Source organism: Callithrix jacchus, chromosome 4, assembly GCF_049354715.1.
Source record: "Callithrix jacchus isolate 240 chromosome 4, calJac240_pri, whole genome shotgun sequence".
Taxonomy (NCBI): Eukaryota; Metazoa; Chordata; class Mammalia; order Primates; family Cebidae; genus Callithrix; species Callithrix jacchus.
The window spans coordinates 42,857,051-42,881,901 of NC_133505.1; the positions used below are offsets into that span (position 1 = coordinate 42,857,051).

General features: G+C 41.7%; 1 protein-coding gene across 2 annotated transcripts in view; it reads right to left on the minus strand.

Moving 5' to 3' along the window:
• ILRUN (inflammation and lipid regulator with UBA-like and NBR1-like domains) overlaps window positions 1–24,851 on the minus strand; it is a 110,609-nt gene that overhangs the window by 5,382 nt on the left and 80,376 nt on the right. For both annotated transcript variants that reach the window (XM_035295363.3, XM_008994291.5), the window contains one exon: window positions 14,567–14,916. In XM_035295363.3, coding sequence (XP_035151254.1) covers window positions 14,567–14,916 — 350 coding nt within the window. The remainder of the gene's footprint in view (window positions 1–14,566; window positions 14,917–24,851) is intronic.

The following is a 24,851-nucleotide window of genomic DNA, read 5'->3' on the forward strand; positions in this document are numbered from 1 at the left end:
CAGGTACGCACCACCATGCGCAGCTATTTTTTAGTAGAGAGAGGGTTTCGCCATATTGGCCACACTGATCTTGAACTTTCGACCTCATGATCTGTCTGCCTTGGTCTCCCAAAATGCTGGGATTTACAGGCATGAGCCACCACGCCTGGCCTTTGCCATTACTTTTAATGGAAAAAAACGCAGTAACCTTTGCACCAACCTAATAGAAAGTAAAGCAGCTTAAAACAAGCTGCTCTGTCTCAGCAGTTCCCAACAACATTCATCCCGAATGACCCAAGGAAAGCAACACAAGCTTCAATTCCTAAATTTAAGGTTTAGAACCAATACAATACTCAAAGGTCTCCGTGCAGGAAGAAAAAAAATGCACAGAAAAAAGAAAACCTGGCTGGGCACAGTCGCTCATGTCTATAATCTCAGCACTTTGGGAGGCCGAGGCAGGAGAACTGCTTGAGGTGAGGAGTTGATTAGTTTGGATAACACAGTGAGACTCCATCTCCACACACAAAAATTTTTTTTCAATTAGCACAATGCATGGCTGTAGTCCCAGATACTCAGGAGGCTGAAGCCAGAGGATCACTTGAGCCCAGGAGGTCGAGGCTGCAGTGAGCTATGATTGTACCACTGTACTTCAGCCTGGGAGATGGAGTAAGACCTTCTCTCTTAAAAATAAAATAAAGTCACATCTTCTGAGGGTTAGGAAAAAAACAATAATAAATTAAAGAAAAAAGAAAATTCAAAAAACAAACAGCATTTGTTTCCTATGAAATATTTACCCCTTTATCCTAAATTTAACTGCTTTCCAGTCCAAAACTCTATATACTTCACGTGGGCCTTTATAAAGCAAGTACTAGCCTTATGATTTGTCTCAAATACTTGAAGGGAGTTTATGACTTTGCCAAAGAGCTGTCGCACATTCCCACTTAACAGATAAATAAAATGGGTTCTATGCAATTGACAGAAACAGGAATAAAGACATGCGCACTCTCAGATTTCCATTCGAGTGTCCTGGCCCTCAGACCATTCAGTGCGGCACTTAACTAGTTTGGATTATGGCTATTGTTGATCCTCTATTTACTGATGTTCCATGCCTTTTATAAAGAAAAATGCATTTGTACAGCTTTTCCACTGTATTAAAAATAAAGAAAAATGGTATCTAATTCTTTCATCCAGAGAACTACATATTAGAATTGTTGTTTAATTGGTGCAGAAAGATGCCTTGATGAACAAGCTCTATTTTCCTTATCCCAAAATTAAGTACCATCACTTCAAGGAAGAGAGAGGGTGCCAATCCTATCTGGAAACTATTTTATGATCTACACTCCCCACATGTAGGACCATAGGTGTCTCCTGTGGATCACAGAACACAGGCAACACAACACCAGCTGTAGAGATTCCAAGAACAGCTTGTCCAGGGAGTTCTATGGCAGCAGGCTAAGCGGGAAGAGCATGGAGGTATCTTTTGGATGGAGGTAATTTCAAAATGGGAGCCCCATCCACATTTCAGGTTTCACTGGAATTCTAAGACCTGGTGGAACAGGTTCTGGCAGCCAAAGACAATTCTGGCCTAAAAGGAGGATCTGGCAATACAGATAATGTTCACTCTCTTCTGGAAATAACTCCTATTAACACTTGTACCACTAATAAGGAAAACAGATCAAGGTAGATGCATCAGATGGTACCACAGAAGCCTCAATTCAACTTTGACTCAAGCAAAAATCGAAGCCATCATGCTGATTATAAAACTCAGTGAGTTTGAGGCAGAAAGCCACTCTCCTCTATAAAGAATCATGTCCTATCACATAGGGACTAGCAGCAAGAATGACTTATCCATGCTAATAGAGGGTATAAATACTCAAACCCAGAAAAAAATTCTGGTATCTAACTCCAGGTCTAAAGCCCAGTTGCCCAGAGCCTACAGCACTTAACACAGAAATGGATTTTCAAAGGCTACATTGAGCAGGCCTGCGTCTGCCAGGCTGTTCAGGTCCATAGGGGCTGAGGTGCTGCTTGTTTTGCCTCAGCTTTCCCAAAGCTTTTCACTGACCAGCTGTCATAAGTATGAGCATGGGGACCTAAGTTCAACCTGGCTAGAGAGCAGACAAGCCCTCTTAAAGCACAGAGGCTCCATAGTCATTAGCTAAGGCAGTAACACCTCCTGCTCACCAGTGTTGGGGAAAAGACTTTTGCCTTAGGCCAGCTGAATGATTACAGTAGATGGGCCAAGTCCTGAACTCCATTTCCACAATGCCATCATAACTACTGCAAGCCATTATTTGGCTAATTTCCTAAAATTAAAAATATATATCTTTTATTTTAGAGGCGGGGGGCTCTGACTATGTTGCCCAGCTAGTCTTGAACTCCTGGCCTTGAGTCACCTTCCCACCTTGGTCTCCCCCAAAGTGCTGAATTTTAGGACTGTGCTCAGCCCTAAAATACTGTTAGAGAACATCTACAGACATAAAGATGAGCTCAGTCTCATCCTTAACAATCTCCTGAAGGGAAAATTTAAACTCTAGTACTTATGATCCTGTCCTCAAAGCAAACCTAAAAATAACTGTCTCTGATTTGTTTTACACAATAATTTATAGTTGCTTCTGCTGAATAACAAGAATCACTCCTAGCCAGTGATTTGGTTATCATTTATTTCATGTGAGGGTAAACCTGCAATATCTTCGAGTCCTTCCTAAAATTATACAGAAGTTAAAATAACCTTTCCAAAAAGGAGTACTGAAAAACTATCACTGACAGAAAACATTAACTGTATGCCAAAGTACTAAAAAACAGGCACTTGTTCTATTTTTTTTTTTGTTTTTGTTTTTATTTTTTTTTACTGTATTCACCTATATTCAACAGTAGGCAGGACAGTGCTATCAGGAGAGCAGGCTGCCCTTGTATGAGGGTAGAAACTGTTCCTGCCACTTATTTCTGCCTTGCACACAGCAGACTCAAGTATTAATTATGAAATACACTGACTGGTGAGTCAGCCCCTGTTTTTTAATCTTCCAGGAAAAAAAAGAAGGCTGAAATTCCTAATGAAAAAAGGATGTCTTATTGAGAACTTTTTGGGCTACTCTTTCTCTATATGAAAGCTTGCTGTTTAGATAAATCATAACACAGGAACTTGCACTTATCTGTCTTTATTTTGTTTTTATTTGTGATTTGATTTAAATAAATAAGAAGTTTCACACGGGTTAATAAAAAGACAGGCATGTTTGCTCTATGGCTGTGAAATAATAAGCTCTCTTGGTGTATATTGATGACATTATCAGATAACACCATGAGGACTCTCCTCCTCCTCATTTCCTGGGTCAGTCCTGGTCAGTGCTTCTCCCACCTAGTGCTTCTTTTGTATCACTTATGTACACTGAATGCAAACACAGAAGAATACAGGATTTAGTACTAAGTCCTGTCCTGATTCTGTACTGCAAATATTGTGTGGCGAGGCCCTGCTCACAGGTCTGCCCTGGCTGGCAAGGACTAGAAACTAACTAGGCCCTAATGAAACCCATTAGTCTCTCATTAACCAAAAATAAAATTAAGTCTGTACTGGAGTAATGAGCAGGGCAATGAGCACTCTCTCAGGAATGTGCAAGCCAGGGCCCTTTCCTTAGTACCTTCTGACTGCTCCGGGAGGCTTGCCGGTGGCATAGCAGGGCCACTTCAGCATGAGAGAAGGACTTCTGTAGATTTAATGTTGGCCTCACTCTGTCACCCAGGCTGAAATGCAGAGGCACGATCTCGACTCACTGTAACCTCCACCTCCTGGGTTCAAGTGATTCTCCTGCCTCAGCCTCCCAAGTAGCTGGGACTACAGGTGTGTACCACCATGCCTGGCTAGTTTTTGTATTTTTAGTAGAGACAGGATTGTATCATTTTGGCCAGGTTGGTCTAGAACTCCTGACCTCAGGTAATCTGCCTGCCTCGGCCTCCCAAAAGTGTTGGGATTACAGGTGTGAGCCACTGTATCTGGCCTGTTCAAGTCACTTTCATGTGATTTTGTCTCCCAAAATTCAGAGATGTATTTGATGCACTGGCTGAAACTGAGCATTAGAACCAGCATAAGAATAGGAAAAAACCCTACTTTTATGCTCAAGGGTTGATCACAGGGCAGGCTCAGTTCAACCAGGCCTTCTGATTGTGCCAAAACATTTAACTCAGTTATAAGTGTACCGAATATATTTTTAAAGCTCTGTAAAAACAACTTTTTACTTTTGCCTCTGTAGTTTTTCTGTTGCTCTTACCTAACCTCTACAGTCCTGTTGGGGAACTTCTCATCTACCCATTCATCCTGCCTCCACCCATTCATCCAACCCTTCATCAGCCATCCCTCCATTGTTCCTCTATCATCCATACTTCCATCCCTCCTCCCTCCATACATCCTCCCTGTCATCCAGCCTCCTATCCATCCAAAGCTCCCATGGCCAAGGGCAACTCCCATAGCCTTCACCTACCCTTTATCCCCCTTATAATTTTTTTTAAACCATGAAAAATAAAACTCAAACATAATTGTGAATAAAAACACATTATTCAAAGTTTCTACATGGAGGTAGAGGATCCTAGCTGAGTCTGACTTCTCCTTTTAGTAAAGATTTCGGAAAAAGCTATTTGTTATTCAGAATTCTAGCTGCAAAGATCTGATGTAACAGCAAGTGTGCTAGAATCCAAGTGGGATACTGTTATACAGAACTCTTTCATGGTCATCTCCTAGGGCAGAGGAGATTCCTAAAATGGAAGAAAGAGGCAGCAAGAGTCTCACTGGGGAGGACACCCACACAATAGAAGCTTATTCACATTCCTAGTCATGTCGCCACCCAGCCAGGACACAGGGTAAGGCTGCTGGTCCAAACTTTCTCTCAGAATTGCCATTCAAGCTCCTGCAACTTTCTGTCAACTACCCCTTCCTTAGAAGCCATCATTTTTCCCTGTGTATCTTACAATTAATTGACAGGCATCAGCTCCCACAATGGCTGGTGGATTAAGGGAAGAGAGTAAATTGTCTGTGTCCTTCTTGGTTCCTTTCAGCTATATTTGGTTTCATCTTGCTACTCCCCTACTCAAAAGCATTGGTGGTACTCTCTCCTTTTATATTAAATGTGAACTCTCCTTTGCTTGGCTTTTAAAGGTCTTCCTCTAAAATTCACCCCACCCTCTTTGAGCACACCTCACTTACCACAACCAGGCTGGCCAGTGTCCTGTGAACACACCCTGCCTGTGGTTGCCTCTGGGCCTTCCTGTATGTGGTTCTTCTTCCCTCCAATTGAGTTTGAATCCATCCTCCATCAAGGAATCACTTTCCTGATTACTCCAAGCCTTATTACTTTGCCTGTCCCCAAATTCCTATGATCACTTAAAAGTCAATTGGAACTCGACTTGATACTTATCTTTACTGGCTCTTATTATTTCCTATGGGTTAGTCACATCTATGTTACCAGACAGTAAATTCTTTGAAGATAGGGATTAATGGTTGAGCACTCTGGAGACCTCACTTACTGACTGAATAATATTAGGTCAGTATTATTGACTGTGTAAAGCAAATGGTTTTATCTGGCCTGTAGGCAGTGAAATCACAGCCAAAAGCCTAAGACCCTCAAACCTTTGCAGGAGAACATCTACAGCTCTAAGGAAGCTCCCATTTTCCCAGAGATACAACAGTTCTTAACCTTACATTCTGTTCTGGTCCTGCTGGAATACAATTACAGCAGACTTAGCTGAGAACAAGTCTTTTGAAACCTGAGCATCTACACCACGAGACAATCTTACACTTTTGAATTATATTTTATCTGTTTAAACCTATAATTTCACTAGTCCTACTTTGAGAATGTTCATCAGAAATTAAAATGCTGAATTCAGAGTATAGGGAAGAGAATGAGCCCTTAAAACCAAAATAAAACATGCTGGCAATCTTGGGAACATTAGTTCTATTTCAGCTACAAGAGTGCACAGGATCAGAACAGCCTAAAACAATGCTCAGAGCCCAAAGCAAATAAAATGGAGTTGGACAGCTTTGAAACTACTGAGGTACAAAAAGGAAAGTTCCTGGAGATACTTTTTATTCTTAGTCAGATAGTAATGTTACAAACAAAAGACATTTTCTAAGGCCCACAGTGTTTGCTTAATTTATTTAAAAAATGCACACAACATTCATGCCAATGTAAACACCGGCAAGGCTGGGAGGACTTTTCTGGCTCTTCTGGGTTTTCAAAAGAGAATCATCAAAATATTAAGTCCAGAGTCTCCTGGCAAGTCCCTTCTGGTACAGAATGTGCTAATCTGCCAGCCAACTGGGGCAGGTCCTTTGGTTGCTCTATGTCGCTTCCTATCGGCCACAAATTCTTTTGCAGTTCCTACAGATGTACGAAGAGGTCTCTGTGACCTGACACTAAGTGTAAAAGCTACCTTCAGAGAATAGCTAACAAACTTCACTTGCCAGCAAACCTCACTGTAGTGTGGTCTAGAACATCAGACTCAAACTGGACCCCTGGAGGCTCCACCCCATAGCCCACCTTCAATTTGCTGTGTGAATGTGAGCAAGTTACTTATAACACTTCCCTATAATTTTTTCAAATGAAGATTATAGCTATGAAAGTCACAAGTGTGTTGTGACTGAAGAATAAGAATAAAAGCAGTAAAGGTACTTTGGATAGTATGAAATGGTTTACATGTTAGACAGATAGTTTTAAGCTCAGTCCTTGGACCTATAACTATGCCACAGGTTCACAAACGGGCACATTTTGCCTCCCAGAGGACATCTGGCAATGCCAAGAAACATTTCTGGTTGTTACACTGTGGGAAGGGAGGGCGGTACTACTGTCCTCTAGTAGGTAAAAGGCCAGGCATGCTGCTAACCATTGTGTAACACGTAAGACACATATACCCTTGCCTTCTTTAAAAAAAAAAAGACTTAACTGGCCCAAAATGTCAACAGTCTCAATCTTAATCAGTCAGCTGAGAAACCTTCACCTCTACTTATCATTTAAGGAATCACATCCAATCTTACAGCATTAGATGCCATCCATGTGACATAACTCTCAAATTTGTATCTCCACCTAGACTTCTCTCCTACACTCTATATCCAACTTGGATATGCAACAGCCCACTTGACACCTCCATTTAGATGCTTATATAAATATCGAATGTATCCAAAATGGAACCCTCATCTCTACCACTTCTACCATATCTTTTCCCCTCTCCATTGATGGTAGCTCCAGCCCTCTAATTGCTCAGGCCAAAAACCCTGGTGTCATCCTTTATTCTCTCTTACATCCCCCTCCAACCTATTAGAAATCCTGTTAGCTCTATATAGATTCAGACATGGACCATTTCTCTTACCTCTGCTGCCACCAACCTGATCTGAACCACTCACTCTTTACCTGGATGACTGTACTGACTTCCCTGTTGGTCTCCTGCTCCTACCCTTGCCCTTATTTACCACACAAGAGCCAGAGTGCTCCTTTTACAGCATTAAGTCACATATATCACCCCTCTATTGAAAACCTTTTAATGGCTCCCATTATCTCTCAGAGCAAAAGCCCAAAGCTTTATAAGAGCCCACAAAATGCTCCACAATCTGGTCTCTGTCCCCTGGCTTCATCTCCTTCTACCCTCCTTCTCATGGCTCTGCTCCAGGCACTGGCCTCCTTGCTATCCCTTGAACACACCAGGCAAACTTCCACTTCAGGGCTTGTACTGGTTGTACTCTGCCTAAAATATTCTTTCTCCAGATAGGCTTTACAGAAACAAAACTCGACTTTAAAGGAACTGTAGGACAGCCCCTATGTCTGTTCTAATTCGAAAATACTCAGTATATTCAAAAAGAGATTTTTTATTTGTCCCAGAAAAATAAGACCCCAGAGACTGTATCTTGTGGCCACTATCAAGGAATACAGACAGGTTTGGTCTTTGTGTGTGTCTGTGACATCAGAAAGTACAGATGATGCTGTAACAAAAGTGAGTTAATGAAAATTTCAATGCCAACAAAACCTAAACCCAAGTGACTACGGAAGTTTCTAGGGAATCTTTTCCCTTCCTGGAGGCTAGAGAGAAAGCAATAGCTTGTGGGGAGAAGAGGTTTAATAGTAGAAAAGTCACATAATATTTGGTCAATAACTGCCTTGATCCTCATTTAAAATGTAGCTGTACATTACAGAAAGCCCAGAGCTGGCGGCCCAGCTAATAAAAATGTGCACCTGAACACTGCAATTGGGAAGCAATGCAGTGCAATGTTGAGAGAGCAGAGCACACTTAAGAATAAAAAATAACTGCTTTTGTTGGTATACTGGTCTTATCAGCCAGGTACATGACCTTGGGCAAATCACTGAATCAGTCTCAGTAACTGTAACAATACTTTTATCATGGTACATGTGGACTACATGAAGTAATGCATGTCAAGCACTAAGCCTACGTCTCTGAGGAATAAAAACACGGCTGGGAAGCAGGGAGGTTACTGGTGTTTTCTGCTATAGCTTTGTAGAACTACCTGGTTCCTTAAACTATGTACATTGATACGTTTTAATAATAAAAATTAAATTTAAAAAAGTCCTCAGCACAGTGCCTGGCACTTAGTAAGTGCTCGATCAATGACAGTTTTACAGCTCTGATTAATGTACTTTCATTGGCCTGAGAACAGTGTGTTCTTACTACTTGTGCCTTGCCAGAGGGCCAAGTGACACCGATTTTCCATCTAGTTTCTCTTTGAACCATCTTTAAACCTTTCGTGGAGAGATCTGCATGTGAGAATGAAGACAACTCTAAGGTTTCATGGCAGTGGGAAGGTTACACTGGTGCCCTCTTAATGCTCACATAAGCACTAGCCCAGTTGAGGACACCAACCACCTACCTTCTAGTCAAACGACCCGGGCAAATGTTGGTCCCAATTCCACGAAGTCATTCCAAACCCTTCCCTTATTATTATGTTAAAATTGTTGGCCATTTCAAAGTAGATAATAGATCCACGAGCTGTTACATCTCCAGGCCCATAGAACAAAAGATCTGCCTTTTCCAACCCTCCTTCAGGACCCCCCACCACTGTTTCTAAACCCTCACCTGGATGGAGAGAAAAGAACTCTTCTATGCCTTAGTCAACACAGACAGCAGCAGGTGAGAAAAAGAGCTGATTTCTGATGTAACAGAAACAGACTGACTCCTGCTAGCTCCAGATACAAAATGCTCTACAGGATGACTGTCAAGAGAGGAAAGGGGTGGGGGTGGGGAAGAGAACAAGAGCACAAGTAAGCCGGCAAGCACGAGTGTGTGAGCAGATGGCACTTGGCAGGGCTGGCTCTGGAGGAACGGGATGAGCCTCCCCACAAAGATAATAATAAGTTTCTCCTTCTGAAACAGCATTTGATGGAAGTAATAACAGTGGCTCAGACTGTAATCCAGTTTAAAGTGGGAATATATGACATATACCAGCCTCAAACATTTTAAGAAAGAACAAACACAAAATAAGAGCCACAGTTCAAGTAACAAAACAAATGAATCTGGAGGTCCTCTTCAGCTCCCAGTATAAATCACTACTCCTTTAGTGAAATGCTCCAAAGCATGCAGCTGTCCTAAAGAACAGCCCCACAATTTTGCCAGCCACACTCTTATTCCCAGCTGTCCTCAATCAGACCATTTGGTGTCTTACTGCTCTGTAAAGGCCTTCTTAGAAAACAGTAACATTTCAAAAATTACTGGCATATAAGAAAAAGGTGCATCTAACTTTAACAGGGCTTTTATTCTCTTCCCACACCTCTGTGAATTGTTTTTCATCAGTTTCACACTGTCCAAACAGCAGCTACTCTGGGCCCTCAGAGATGAGTCAGAGTGCTAGAATTCACAGCAAGGTTAGTCTTAAGTCAACAGAGTGATCACCTATCCTACCCTGACTTGTCAGATGTTCTTTAGCTAATCACATAAAAAGGGATAATTAAAACACTTTCTAGCCTTCACCAGTACTTGATCTCACTGTTAACCTGGGACAGACAGGTCAGCCACAACTGAGCTGACAATGAGGCCATCCAATTTCTAACAAAAGCTGGGAGCCAGATTTAGGAATCTTTAAAGCAGGTCAGAATATAATTACTGTTCTGACTCCTTCTGACAGTTCTCCCACAGGGAGAAACCCCTTTGGGTTGTGGGATGCAGCTAGGGGAGGCGTTCACCCCAGGGAAAGAGCACTGGGTTCAGGGAGCTTATGATGATTCAAGAACGGCTGGGAAGGACTCCAGGGTGTCCGGTTCCTGGCACTGACAGATGTGCCATTCTGTTGACATATCCACCCAGCCCTCATAGTGTAGGTGCCTGAAGCAATCTTTTACCTTCATCCTACCAACCTTAGCAAGTTAAACTGTAACTATGGAGGCAGCAGGAAGCTACCTGCCTACCAAAACTGTGGTCATAGGCTTCCAGAGCATCAGGTTCTTTCCCAGCCTTGATGGCAAGCAGGAATCTCTCTGGAGTTAATCAGATCTATTGCCAACTCAGTGATCCCTGACACTAGAACCTCAGGCACCCCCTCCTACCCAGGTGATAAAGATGGCATCCAAGCCAGGCGCGATGGCTCATGCCTATAATCCCAGAACTTTGGAAAGCCAAGATGGGCGGGTCACTTGAGGCCAGGAGTTCAAGCCCAGCCTGGCCAACATGGTGAAACCCTATCTATACTAAAATTACAAAAATTTAGCTGGGTGTGGTGACGTGTGCCTGTAATCCCAACTACTCTGGAGACTGAGGCAAGAGAATCACATGAACCCGGGAGGCGGAGGTTGCAGTGAGCTGAGATGGTGGGTGACAGAGCAAGTCTCCTGTTTCAAAAAAAGATGGCACCTGGGCTGAACTGAAAATACTTCCCAATTCCATAGCCCCAGAGGTCTCTTTCTTCTGCTCTACTTATTCACAAATAAAGGGGTGCTAATTTACTATAAACACCACATGGCTTGTGTATTTTGAGTGTAAAAATATTTTATCCTTTTTATCAACCAGAAAAAGAAAGTCACTAGAGACCCAGCAAACACTGGAGCTCGTCAAAAAGATGCCACAGTCAATGATCAGATTACATAAGAGCTGTGTGTCTTATTTAAACTCTGCCTTGTTCACAACTTGATACTACTGGTCATCAACTCAACACAAGCTTTCCCTCAACACAATCTCCAGCCCAACAGAAGGATCTAGAGAAAGCCCAGGTTCACCTACCATGAAATACCTTTTAGTAATGTGGCACCTGGACTTGAATTCCAGCTCTGCCTGTCACTGGCTGTGTGATACTGGGCAGTGAGAGGCAGTAAAAAATAACTGATATATAACTGATCTCATCATTTTGTCAGGTATATACTTCAGAACCTCCAAACATGCCTGCCTTTATAAATAAATAAATTACATATTCTCAAGCCAAATATAAATGTTGAGGATTATCTCTGCATTTAAGACTCACCTTTATCAAAGATGTATGACAGATGGTCACTCATATTTATGATAGATGTCCTCCATTTAACCAATTCTTTTCAAAGTCATTTGTATAATTATTTCATCCCTACTCCTCAAAAAAAACATGCCGTGACCAACTAAACCTATCTCCCATTGTCCATCACCCAACCTTGCAACCACAGGTCCCTCACTCACTCAGCCCTTGGCACTTCAACTGTTCTCCATGTCCTTGCTGTCTGTCCATCTTTCCAAATCTCATCCATCCTCTGAAAAGCCTTTTCCTTCAACTCAATCTCCACTTCATCTCTGCTTCTCTCTTACTGCATCCTTCCAGCCATTACATACAATCTAGGCTGGGAGCAGTGGCTTGCATCTATAATCTCAGCACTTTGGCAGGCCAAGGTAAGAGGATCACTTGAGCCCAAGAGTTCAGGATCAGCCTGGGCAACACAGAGAGACCCCATCTCTACAAAAAAATTAAAAAATTAGTTGACTGTAATGACGTGAGCCAGTAGTACCAGCTACTTGGGAGGCTGAGATGGGAGGATCACTTGAGCCCAGGAAGTCAAGGCTGCAGTAAGCTGTGATTGTGCCACTGCACTCCAGTCTGGATGGCAGAGTGAGACTCTATCTCAAAACACACACACACACACACACACACACACACACACACACCCCAAAAAAAAAATTATACATTTTGACTGTATTAGTCTCTATTGACCAAATTCATATTCATTTTGAATGAATTGCTCTCTAATTGCTTTGTGCATGTTTCATTTCCCCTACTGTACTGTAGGTTCCTAGTAGGTAGGGATCGTTTTAGTCCTCAAGTCTCCTAATGTACCACGTACACTGCTCTAAACAGTGCACAGATGTATGAATACTTACCGATGACTACCTACACCCTATTCTATTCCTAACGAGTCCTGAGAGCTAGAGTAGAGCTGACTCAGCTTTAGCTAGAAATGGCTTAAGAGAATCTGCTCAATGCTTCATATACATGCTAAGATTCTGCTTAGATTAAGAAAAAAAGGAGACCCCAATTTCTCTTTGGATCTTAGTTTCACATTTTCAATGCATTACAGTCTTTTTGGATATTACTTCTAATGGGAAGCTTTTCTCTGCAGTTCTTGCAAATGCTACATCTAAATGATCCCACAGAGTCCATGAAAAAAATTAGGTAACATTTTAATGCCATGAGTTTATCAACTCCAAGAAAAAAGTCAATAGTCCAGCCCTTCCAAAAGAAGCAACACCCTGGTAGGACTTTAATTAAAACTGGCAGAAAACACCAGCCCATCATTCCCAACTGTCTGTGATGACTTCGCAGAACCATCAAAGAGGTGGTTAAAAAGCTTCAGTCCCTAAAGGAGAGGAAAACAATTAATGGGCTCTCAATTCATGAAGATAAGTGCAATGCCCTGGCCAAGGACAGCAACCCTCTCCTAAAACTGCAGTGATGGCCGAGCCAGAAAGCTCGCAGTTGGGTGAGGCAGCTTCCATTAGAGAGAGCACAGGGGCAACTGGTTTGTTTTGCTTCAGTCAACATTCATCTTCCCATTAAACTCAACAGACTCAAGTCCCCATTCTAACAAAGCATACTTAGCCCGGAGCTGACCCATTTACCACCCAGAACAGTCATAGACTCTGGAGGGTTAGACTTAAGGAAAAATACTAGAGAAATAGGAGCTTAGAAGAAAATATTTTATTTATTAGTGTTAAGATGTAAAGTGTCGTTCCTCAAATACAGGCAATTTACTCTCTTGCCAACTTATTTCTCTTATATCCTATAAAATTAACAATAATCCACAAAATCATTTGTAATGACCATCCAATCAACCAATAAATTAATCCTTCATTATGCTATTACTACTGAATAAGTCTTTCCTATTAGACCACGCATAGAAAGAGGATTCACATCACCAGGTTTCTTAATTCACCTCTTGATCTAGACCACATTTAAACTACTGGTCAGATTGGGCATGGTGCTTCACGCCTGTAATCCCAGCACTTTGGGAGGCTGAGGCGGGCAGATCATGAGGTCGGGAGTTTGAGACCACCCTGGCCAACATGGTGAAACCCTGTCTCTACTAAAAATACAAAAAAAAAAAGTAGCTGGGCGTGGTGGCACGCACCTGTAATCCCAGCTACTTGGGAGCCTGAGACAGGAGCACTGCTTAAACCCAGGAGGCAGAGGTTGCAGTGAGCTGAGATCATGCCACTGCACTCCAGCCTGGGCAACAGAGCAAGACTCCATCTTGGAAAAAATTAAAAAAAATAAACTACTGACAGAAAAATATTCTTACAACATAGTCACTTGCCCCTCAAATAAACATGAACTTTATTTTTAAAATTTTAGGGTGAATGCCAACATGAACTGAAGCCAGGACAGAACAGTTTATGTGGTAATATGGTAGGATACTGGGCTTAATATGCAGCATTATTATTCAGAAATGAATGCCCAGGAATGCTCACAGGACTCCACCATATGAACCACCTATAACAATGAACTCCCAGCATCAGGGCTTTATTCAGCAACCAAAACCAACAACTGGGAACCATCATCACCTTAGCAGACAGTAAAGACACTGTTTAATCAACTGGCATAGAGAAAAACAGATCAAGAAATCAAACACCTAGAAGGGTACCTCACAACAATCAAAATATTTAAAATCACAGTCAACAAACAATTCTTTCACTTATTCGCCACATTAGAAAAGTCAAAATATCACTGGGGCGTCTCTGGGTTGTGGATGAGGAAGTCGATGGGCCATAAAAGACTGAAAAGACATCAACAAGAAGACATGCAAACTGAGTAAATAAAGCCCAACAACAATATTTAGAATAAATAATTGAGCAACCTTCTTTTTCTTTAAATATTAAAGGTAAAGAACTTCACTCTTTCAACATCCAAACCATAGCAGAAAGACAGGAGTAAATTATAAATGTGGATGAAGCAACATCCACAGGACATGAAGATGGGGGTGGGGAAAGGGGCAAAGGAATAGGCTTTTGCATTGTTGCTGTTGGCAGGAGAGCTAAGCAGTCTTAAAGAACCTCCTCCAGGGAGCAGCAGTCTAGGATTTAGGTTTGCCATGAAGGGGTTATCACAAGTCCCAAGGCCCTCCACCTACCCCTTCTCTTCTCCAAGGGCACCTACCTTACTGTAAGTCACTACTGATAAGTTGTTTGCGTGACTGCTGGGAGACAGATTTACAGAGTTCTGTGACAGTCTATCCTGGTCTTGCTCAGTTTGGTCAGGAGCAGGAGCCCATGTGTCAGGAGCAGGAGCCCATGTGTTTTTGCTGATCGAGTCGAACTCAGAACCCCCAGGGTCTTTTAAGTTGTTTTCATCTGATTGTCGGTTCTTTTGGGGAGAGGCAAATGGGTTGAAGTTTCCTTCTACCTTGCGATGCGGCTGTGTGTTGAACTCCGTTTCAAAAGATGACAGCTGCTGCGTTACTCCTAAAAGTCCACCCACCTCCACACTGAGAATCACCCAGATGACATCTGAAACAAAAAGGTAACTCATATCAATGCCAGGCTTACCCTTAAGGCCCAAGACAGCTACCAGCAAAAACCCCAAACATTATCCAAACCATACAATGAAACATTCTTCTACATGCTAGTTTTAAAAACTTGTTGACAAAGTTGCCCAATACATTTGCATTGCATGCATAGTGACATTTTTGGTAATGTGAAATTCAAATTCTAGTATAAATTCAGCAGAGGTCTGTGGTGAGATCCATGAAATTCTATCTATAAAAAGCTTACCAGCTGATTCCAATGCACAGTCATCTTTGGAAGTCATTATTTCAGAGAACAATGATCAATTGATAGAAATCTAAAAGTTACTGTGCCTAGAATTAACAACTCTTTGTGGTTTTTCGTTTTATTTTGCATGTATTTAACTCAGAAAATTGAGGGCAGCCATAGTTCTGGAGTTTTAAAATGCTTACAATTATGAGAATTGCAACTTTATCAAACTTCTTCCCTTTGGGGGTGATTTAGAATGACCATATGCTGTCTAAACTATGACAAATGAAAGTGAAAGAGGGACCTATTTATAATTACACCAGGACCAGCACTAATCTAGATAAAACGGAAGATTATTACCACCCTGGCTATTTTCTCAATCTATTTGACTAAAAGACACCAAGAATTCGGTATGCCTCAGACTTTCTAAAATACCCAATTTAACACCTGCTTTGCTTTTCTGTCATACAGTCATGCATTGCTTAACGAAGATTTGTTCTGAGAAATATATCATTAGGCAATTTCATCACTGAGTGAACATCATAGAGTATATAAACCTAGCTAGTATAGCTTACTACACACCTAGGCTATATGGTATAGCCTATTGCTCCTAAGCTACACATCTGTACAGCATGTTATTATACTGTTACTGTATTGAATACTGTAGGCAACTGTAATGCAACAGTAAGTATATGTGTATCTAAACATATCTATGGCCAGGTGCAGTTTTTCACACCTGTAATTCTAGGCACTCTGAGAGGTCTAGGCAGGATGATCACTTGAGCCCAGGAGTTTGAAACTGGTGTGGGCAACACAGGGAGACCCATCTCTAAGAAAATTTAAAAATTAGCTGGCCATGGTGGTGCTCACCTGTAGTCCCAGCTACTTGGGGGACAGAGGTGGGAGGATCGCTTAGGCCCAGGAGGTACAGGCTGCAGTGAGCACCAATGCACTCCAGCCCAGGCAACAGAGCAACACCCTGTCTAAAAAAAAAAAATTACAGCCAGGTGCAGTGGCTCACACCTGCAATCCCAACACTCTGGGAGGCTGAGGAAGGCAGATCACTTGAGGTCAGGAGTTCGAGACCAGCCTGACCAACATGGTGAAACCCTGACTCTATTGAAAATATAAAAATTAGCCAGACATGGTGGCAGGTGCCTGTAATCCCAGCTACTCAGAAGAATTGCTTGAGCCTGGGAGGCAGAGCCAAGATTGCGCCACTGCACTCCAGTCTAGGTGACAGAGTGAGACTGTCTCAAAAAAAAAAATTAAAGAATTAAAAATCTATCTAAACAGAGAATTGTAAAGACATGATATGAAAAATATAAAAAATGATATACCTGTCTAGGGAACTTACTACAAATGGAGCTTTCAAGCCTAGAAGTTGATCTGGGTGAGTCAGTGAGTTAGTGTGGCAGTGTAAGACATTACTGGACATTAATGTAGACTTCATAAACACTCTACAGTTAGGTTACACCAAATTCATTAAAAAATAAACTACAATTTATGGAAGCTACAATGTCACTAGGTAGTGGGAATTTTTCAGCTCCATTGTAATTTTATGAGACTACCATCATTGACTGAAGTGTCATTGAGCAGTACATGACTATATAGGGAATGCCCTACCACCTATCCACACTTAAATCATAAATGTATTTTTAAAAAGATGCACCACAGGACATATGGTCATAGTTCAGTTCTTCATTTGCTCAACTGCCAAAGCTAAGGGTTCAAATAAGAAAAGAAAGTAGTCGTTCCCTTTGATGTTCGGCACCTCACTCCAGAGAACAGTGACAAGTACATTCCTGCTGGAAGGTTTTCAAAAAGCAAAACACAGAAAGGCCAAGAAGCTTTTAATCGTGTGAACCCCACTGAAAACAAATATGAAAAACTGTCTAGGCTCCTAAATAACTGTTGAAAGGTTGATAGAAAAAGGCAAATACATTCCATCAGTTAGCTATCTAGAAAGATAGGTAATGTACAAGCCTAGAATAAACGATAAAAACAAGTAGTGAGGGAAACTAAGGAAAACTCTCTTAGGCTGTGTTTATTCTAAATTTTTAATTTGGGCTGTATATCAAAAGAAGGGAGCCTAACTGGGCACGGTGGCTCATGCCTGTGATCCCAACACTTCAGGAGGCGAGGTGGGTGGATCACTTGAGGTCAGGAGTTCGAGACCAGCCTGGCCAACATGGCAACATTCTGTCTCTACAAAAAATACAAAAATTAGCTGGGTGTGGTGGTGCACCCCTGCAGTCCTGGCTACTCAGGAGGCTGAGATGGGAGAATTGCTTGAACCCTGGGAAGTGGTGGTTGTAATGAGCTGAGATCATTCCCCAGCACTCCAGCCTGGATGATGGAGTGAGAGCCTATCTTTAAAAAAAGAAGATAAAGAAAAAGGGAATCTTAAGAGTATCACACAGCCATAAAAATGTAAACTTAGTGGTTTGGGAGCTGTAGAACTGGTTGTATCCAAACAGCTGAGTCAGACCCTAGTAAGTGGAGATGCAGTGACATCTGCTGTTCACTCCTGGAATTAGCAACTTCTTTCTCTTCTGAGAATAGGAAATTAAAGCCACCAGCAGCACTAGCATGACTCACAGGAATGGGCATTCATTCCAGATACACTTATCATCAAAGAAAATATAAATCCTCATGAAAACTAGCATCATAAAAGTTAAACCTCTTAACACTGCACATGTAGTGTGCAACTTCCCTTGAAAATCTGGGACAGTGCCAGAAATAGTGGGTCAGAGGATCTGTGTTCAACGGTCGCTTAACCTCATAAATCAATCCAATGAAGTGGGTCAATCCAATAGGAGGCAGCCTGAGGGAGATTCATTCCATGATCTCCTATCCTAGCTTTACTAACAAGCATTCCTTCACTCTACTATTTGTTTTTCCCAAACAGATATGCCCTGTCTTACAATACAGGCTGAGTGTTCCTAATTTGGAAATCTAAAAATTTTTGACCACCAATCTGACACTCAAAAGAAAAGCTCATTGAATCATTTCAGATTTTGGATTTCTGGATTAGGGACGATGAACTGGTATAATGCAAATATTCAAAAATCCAAAATAATCTAAAATCTAAAACACTCCTGGTCCCAAGCATTTCAGATAAGGGATACTCAACCTATACATTTACTCCTACTTCTTGTCTACCACCTATCTGTTTTAAAAACAAATTCTTTTGTAAGTACATGATAGATTTGGCACACTCAAAATGAAAACAAGAACAACAACAACAAAAAGATTTGGCACACTCAGTACTCAGCTACAGTTCATATGCTTCATTCTCTTAGCTCAGGAAACTAAATGCTTACGAGAAAGCTATTCTGAAAGCTATTATCCATACCTTTCCCCGCTTTGAGAAGGAAAGCATCTTTTAGGCTGGGTACAGTGGCCAGCACCTGTAATTCTAGCACTCTGGGTGGCTGAGGCAGGAGGATCACTCAAGCCCAGTAGTTTGAGACCATTCTGGACAACATAGTGAGACCTTGTTTCCCTCCCTCCCTCTTTCTTTCTTATGTCTTTTTTCTTTTTTGAGATAGAGTTTTGCTCTTGTTGCCCAGGCTGGAGTGCAATGGCACAATATTGGCTCACCGCAACCTCCACCTCCAGGGCTCAAGCAATTCTCCTGCCTCAGCCTCCTGAGTAGCTGGGATCACAGGCATGTGCCACCACGCTTGGCTTGTTATGTATTTTTAGTACAGACGGGGTTTCTCCATGTTGGTCAGGCTGGTTTCGAACTCCCAAACTCAGGTGACCCGCCTGCCTCAGTCTCCCAAAGTGCTGGGCTTGTACAGGTGTGAGCCACCATGCCTGGCCAATGCGCCCAGCCAATGTCTTTCTTTTTTTTTTTTTAATTAAATTTTTTTTTTTTTTTTGAGACGGAGTTTCGCTCTTCTTACCCAGGCTGGAGTGCAATGGCACGATCTCGGCTCACCGCAACCTCCGCCTCCTGGGTTCAGGCAATTCTCCTGCCTCAGCCTCCTGATAAGCTGGGATTACAGGCACGCGCCACCATGCCCAGCTAATTTTTTGTATTTTTAGTAGAGACTAAAATTTCTACTTTTCACCATGTTGGCCAGGATGGTCTTGATCTCTTGACCTCGTGATCCGCCCACCTTGGCCTCCCAAAGCGCTAGGATTACAGGCGTGAGCCAGCCTACTGTATTATTTTTAATCAAACAAATGAAAAAGTAAAGAAAAAATAAATATAGCCCTATAAGCTTGTTTCACAGACAATGACCATTCCGAATGCTTTGCAGAATGCCTTGATTCCTGAGATAAAAACTAGCCGCTAGCTAGATATTTTACCATCTGTGATAACAAAACCACAAGTGGAAGAGATCATCCAATGAAACTGCTTCATTTTCTCGTCTTGAACTCCTGACCTCAGGTGATCCACCCACCTTGGCCTCCCAAAGTGCTAGGATTGCAGGCATGAGCCACTACGCCCGGCCTGCTTAATTTTCTAGATTTAAAAAATCTTAAGTCTAGAGGTAAAAGTGATGGGCTCAAGGTCATAATTCAAGTTAGAGCAGATTGAGAACACCCAGCTTTTAGTATAGGTTTAAAACTCACACCTACTTCTCCCTAAAAGGAACACGGAAACCCAAGTACCCAGGGAACTAAAACTATGGTTAAGTCAGTCCTATTTCCCAGGCCATCTTTACCCACAGACACATTATCTTTGGCACCAATCATCATATGGTGCTCAGCCTGGGCAACAAGAGCAAAACTCTGTCTCATATGATCTTTGGCACCAATAATAAGAATGGACCACAAAATGTCCCAGAGAAGTAGCCAAGGAGGTAGAACCATGTGCCATGGGAACACAATAAGAACTCAGTTAGCAAATGGAGACCCTGATTTTAAAATGTCTGGCCTTAAGGAGATTTTCTTTTAAAGCACCCAAGGCCAGGCACAGCAGCTCACATCGGTAATCCAGCTTTGGAAGCCAAGGTGAGCAAACCAGTTGAGCTCAGGATTTTGAGACCAGCCTAAGGCAACACCAGCCTAGGCAACAAGGTGAAACACTGTTTACACAAAAAATACAAAAACTAGCCAGGCGTGGTAGCACATGCCTATAGACTAAGCTACTTGGGAGGCTGAGGTGGGAGGTTAGTTTGAACCTGGGAGGTCAAGGTTTCAGTGCACCATGACTGCACCATTGCACTTCAGTCTGGGCAACAGAGTGAGATCCTGTTTCAAAAAATACTAACAATAAAAATAAAAAGCACCAGAGCCAGAACATTAGAGCTAGAAGGTACTATAAATGTTATCTAATTCAACTTGTTCCTTTTACAGATGACAAAACCTCATTATTAAAGTATAAACTTTCTTTAGTAGAAATATATAATAAATTACTAAAGAGAGAAAATAGCTTTCCTATTTCTTAGTCTTGGACTATAAGTGTAAAAGAGGCCAGGCACAGTGGCTCATGCCTGTAACACCAGCACTTTGGGAGGCCAAAGCAGGCAGATCACTTGAGGTCAGGAGTTCCAGACCAGCCTGGGCAACATGGTGAACCCATACTTACTAAAAATACAAAAATTTGCCACACGTGGTGGTGCACACCTGTAGTCCCAGGTACCCAGGAGGCTGAGGCATGAGAATCACTTAAACCTAGGAGGTGGAGGCTGCAGTGAGCCAAGATTGCATCACTGCACTCTGGCCTGGGTGACACAGTGAGACCATGTCTCCAAAAAAAAAAAAAACCCAAAACCAAACAAATTTTTTAAATAAGTGTAAGAGAATAAAAGGAAAATGTTTAACGTAGAGCCCACATTCATAATCTTAATGATTCATACTAACGTACAAAGACATCACAGATTATGGTCAGATTGTTAAAAAAAATGTCTGCATACATGTAAAAGCTAGTATCATAGGTCAAATTACATCATAATCAGCATATACACATCCACAATTTGTCAAGGAAAATAAAATTGTAAACATCAGTGCAATATTCCCAACTGGTAAATTTGTTTCTGATGAGATATAGGTTAACAATTCTGAAACTGCTGTCCATGTACACTGGGCTTGAACTAATACGTAAATGGATGTTAGATAGTGGGAACTCTGCAGCTTTACCCATTCCTCACTTCCTACCACCTCTTACCTCAAATGTGCATTAGAAACATGATCCTTAGTATAGTATTATTCCCAGGAATCTCCTTTTAAAATGCAAATCTGTAATCCCAACACTTTGGAAGGCCGAGGTGGGCGGATCACCTGAGGTCAGGAGTTCAAGACCAGCCTGACCAACACGGTAAAACCCCATCTCTACTAAAAATACAAAAATTAGCTGGGCATGGTGGCACAGGCCTGTAATCCCAGGTACTCGGGAGGCTGAGGCAGGAGAATCACTTGAACGCAGGAGGTGGAGGTTGCTGCAGTGAACTGAGATCACGCTATTTCACTCCAGCCTGTGCTACAAGAGGAGACTCCAACTCAAAAAGAAAATCTTTTTTAATTTAAAAAAATTTTAAAATTTTAAAAAAAAATTAAAAACATATTAAGCTACCTTAAATCTAATCATCAGAGCAACAAATCAGATCAACTGATGGGCACAAGTTCACACAGGGGAGAAGAGAAGCCTAAGAAAAGCCACTGAAAGGAGAGCTGAAGGGAAAACCACAAAGAAATTACTCCTATTTCACAATTTTTCCACATCATGCCCTATTTCAAAAATACGAGATTTTCCCTTAAACATGGGGAGGGAGGGAGTATAGCAATCATTTAATCACTTATTTCCCTAAAATCTTAGGAAACAAGGATCTCTGCTTCCCAAATCCAGGAAATCAGTGCCATGAAATTAAGAGTAAAAACCTGTCTAGGACTGAAAAATGAAAATCAGTTCAGAATAAAAAAGGAAAAAGCAACTCTCCCATAATTGGACTGGGAGAACAGACACAGATAAAGACAAAGTTAACAGAGAATATTATTTCTCCCGAGGTCATGCAGCAGCAGTAAAATGTTCTAATGACCCTCTCTGTGTGACTACTGCTTTAGTACTCATAACGCTTCCAGACGGGGTTTGCAAAAGTCATCTATTACTGAGCACACCCAACCACTAAACTGCCCTTGCTTCATGTTAACACCTAAACCCTAATTGTTCTGTTTCACCTAATCCTGCCTCAGAAACAGCAGCTAATCCAGAATGATCCCCATCCCCACAAGCATCCCTTAAAGCTTCCTCAGAATCCTTTAGCTAGAACTCAAGCCCTACAAAAGATGCTTCCCTCCTCCACAATTCCTCTGCAGTGCCTTTACTCACTGTATCACATCAATAATCTGATCTTACAGGCTTGTTCCTGGTGATCTTTGAACCTAGATGCCTTCCTCTCTTCCTTTTCCCCACTCCAGCTCATAGATGCAGAGACTCCATCACCCTCTTCCTTCCAGTCTTCTCTCTTGTATGACTGTCTTCCCCTGAAATGGGCCCATCGAGCTTAGCCATCAGCTGATTCCATAAGGAAGGAAAAGAGATGTATTCATTCAATAATAAGGGCATCAGAAAAGATAGAGAAGGAACAGCCCTGACAATAAAGTAAAACCAGAATGTATGTTGATCTAGAGGCTAGTGACAAGTACAAGAGACTAGAGTCACCAGCTGGGTCCAGTGCTGCTAATAAGTCAAGTCAGTAGAGGACTAAGGATGAACCATTGTATGCAGGAACACAAAGGTCACTTGAGAGCTTGAAAAGAGCAGTCAGTTTCAGAGGAATAATGGGGATAGACACCTACATAGGAAGAATTTGTAAGGGTAAGAGATCAGGAGGTGGAGACAATTATTATTGGTACATTTGCGAAGAAGTTTTGCTATGATGGAGGGCAGAGAGAAGAAGGAGAAGCTAGAAGAGGAAAATTTAAGAACCCTGCATTATTTGTAACAGCAAGAAATTTAAAACAACTTAAATGGCCATCAACAGGTACACAGAATATAGATATAGAAGAATCTTCATTTCTTCTATATCACAGAAGAAATGAAGATTTCTATTACTTTTTTTTTGAGACACAAAGTCTCACTCTGTCACTCAGGCTAGATGGAGTACAGTGGCACGATAATGGCTCACTGTAACCTTGACCTCCCGGGCTCAAGTGATCCACCTCAGCCTCTCAACTAGCTGGAACTACATGTAGGCACTTGCCACCATGCCTCATTGATTTTTTGTTTTTTGTAGAGATGGGGTCTCCCTTTGTTGCCTTGGCTTGTCTTGAACTTTTGGGCTCATGTGAACCTCCTGCACCAGCCTTTCAAAGTGTTGGAACAACAGGCATGAGCCACCATATCTGGCTTCTATTACCTATATATCTCTAGGATATCCATATTAAGTGAAAAAAACTGGCCAGGCACAGTGGCTCACGCCTGTAATCCCAGCACTTGGGAGGTCATGGCAGGTGGATCACCTGAGGTCATGAGTTTGAGACCAGCCTAGCCAATATGGTGAAACCCCATCTCTAATAAAAATACAAAAATTCGCCGAATATGGTGGCACAGGACTATAGTCCCAGTTACTTGGGAGGCTGAGGTAGGAGAATCGCTTGAACCTGGGAGGCAGGGCTTGCAGTGAGCTAAGATTCCACCACTGCACTCCAGCCTGGGTGACACAGCAAGATTCTATCTCAAAAAAAAAAAGAAGATGCAGATCAGTATCTATAGTTATAAGTTCGTCTTAGAAAAGGGGCAAATTTACAAACATTTGCTAGTGTTTGCTAAAAGAAAAAAACAATGAATACATAAAAATGAGTACCATATAGCAGGAGGATGGGACTAGCTGAAGGGGGCAGGGATGGATATATACTATATTCATCTAAATAAGTTTTGACTTAGGAAAAAAATGTTTCATGTATTCAAAAATAAAGTTAGGTCGGCGGGGTGGAACACAGTAAAAATGGAGTTAAGTAAATTCCCTAGGATGGTGACTGACACAAGGTAGGCGCTCAATAAGGAGCAAGTTATTAATGTGAAAGTACTTGGCACCATAAGTAGCATTAAAAAACTGTTTACTGTGTTGCCCTGTTGGAAGAGTCACTGTTAAGGGTAATGTCTGAGGATCAGGTATGTCTAATTTAACCTGGAGAACTATAACGACAGGAAACTGAAGGCAGACAAGACCTCATTACTAAGATGTGTTAACATTTAATATTGCTAATTTAAATATAAATTATTGCAGAGCACAGTGGTGCTCTCAGAAGGCTGAGGTGGAAGGATCACTTGAGCCCAGGAGTTTGAAACCAGTTTGGGCAAAATAGCTACACCCCCATCTTTACAAAAAACTTAAAAATTAGCTGGGCATCATGGTACATGCCTGTAGTCCCAGCTACTCAGGAGGCTGAAGTGACAGGATTGCCTGAGCCCGAAAGTTTGAGGCTACAGTAAGCTATGACTGCACCACTGCATTCCAGCCTGGATGACAAATGGAGACCCTGTCTCAAATATAATAATAAATTTTAAAATAATGATAAATTATGTTGATAACATCTGCTTTTGATAAGACAACACTAACTTGTTAATGTATCCATCCCTGGTAGGGAATAATACACAACAAAATAGTAACTTTATGGGAGTCTGCTCTGCAGAACCACCACCTACATCAAGATCATGTGGTTTGTGTGTTCAAAATACAGATTCCTTAGCCCCTATCTGCAATGAACTAAAACAGGTTGCATATATAAAA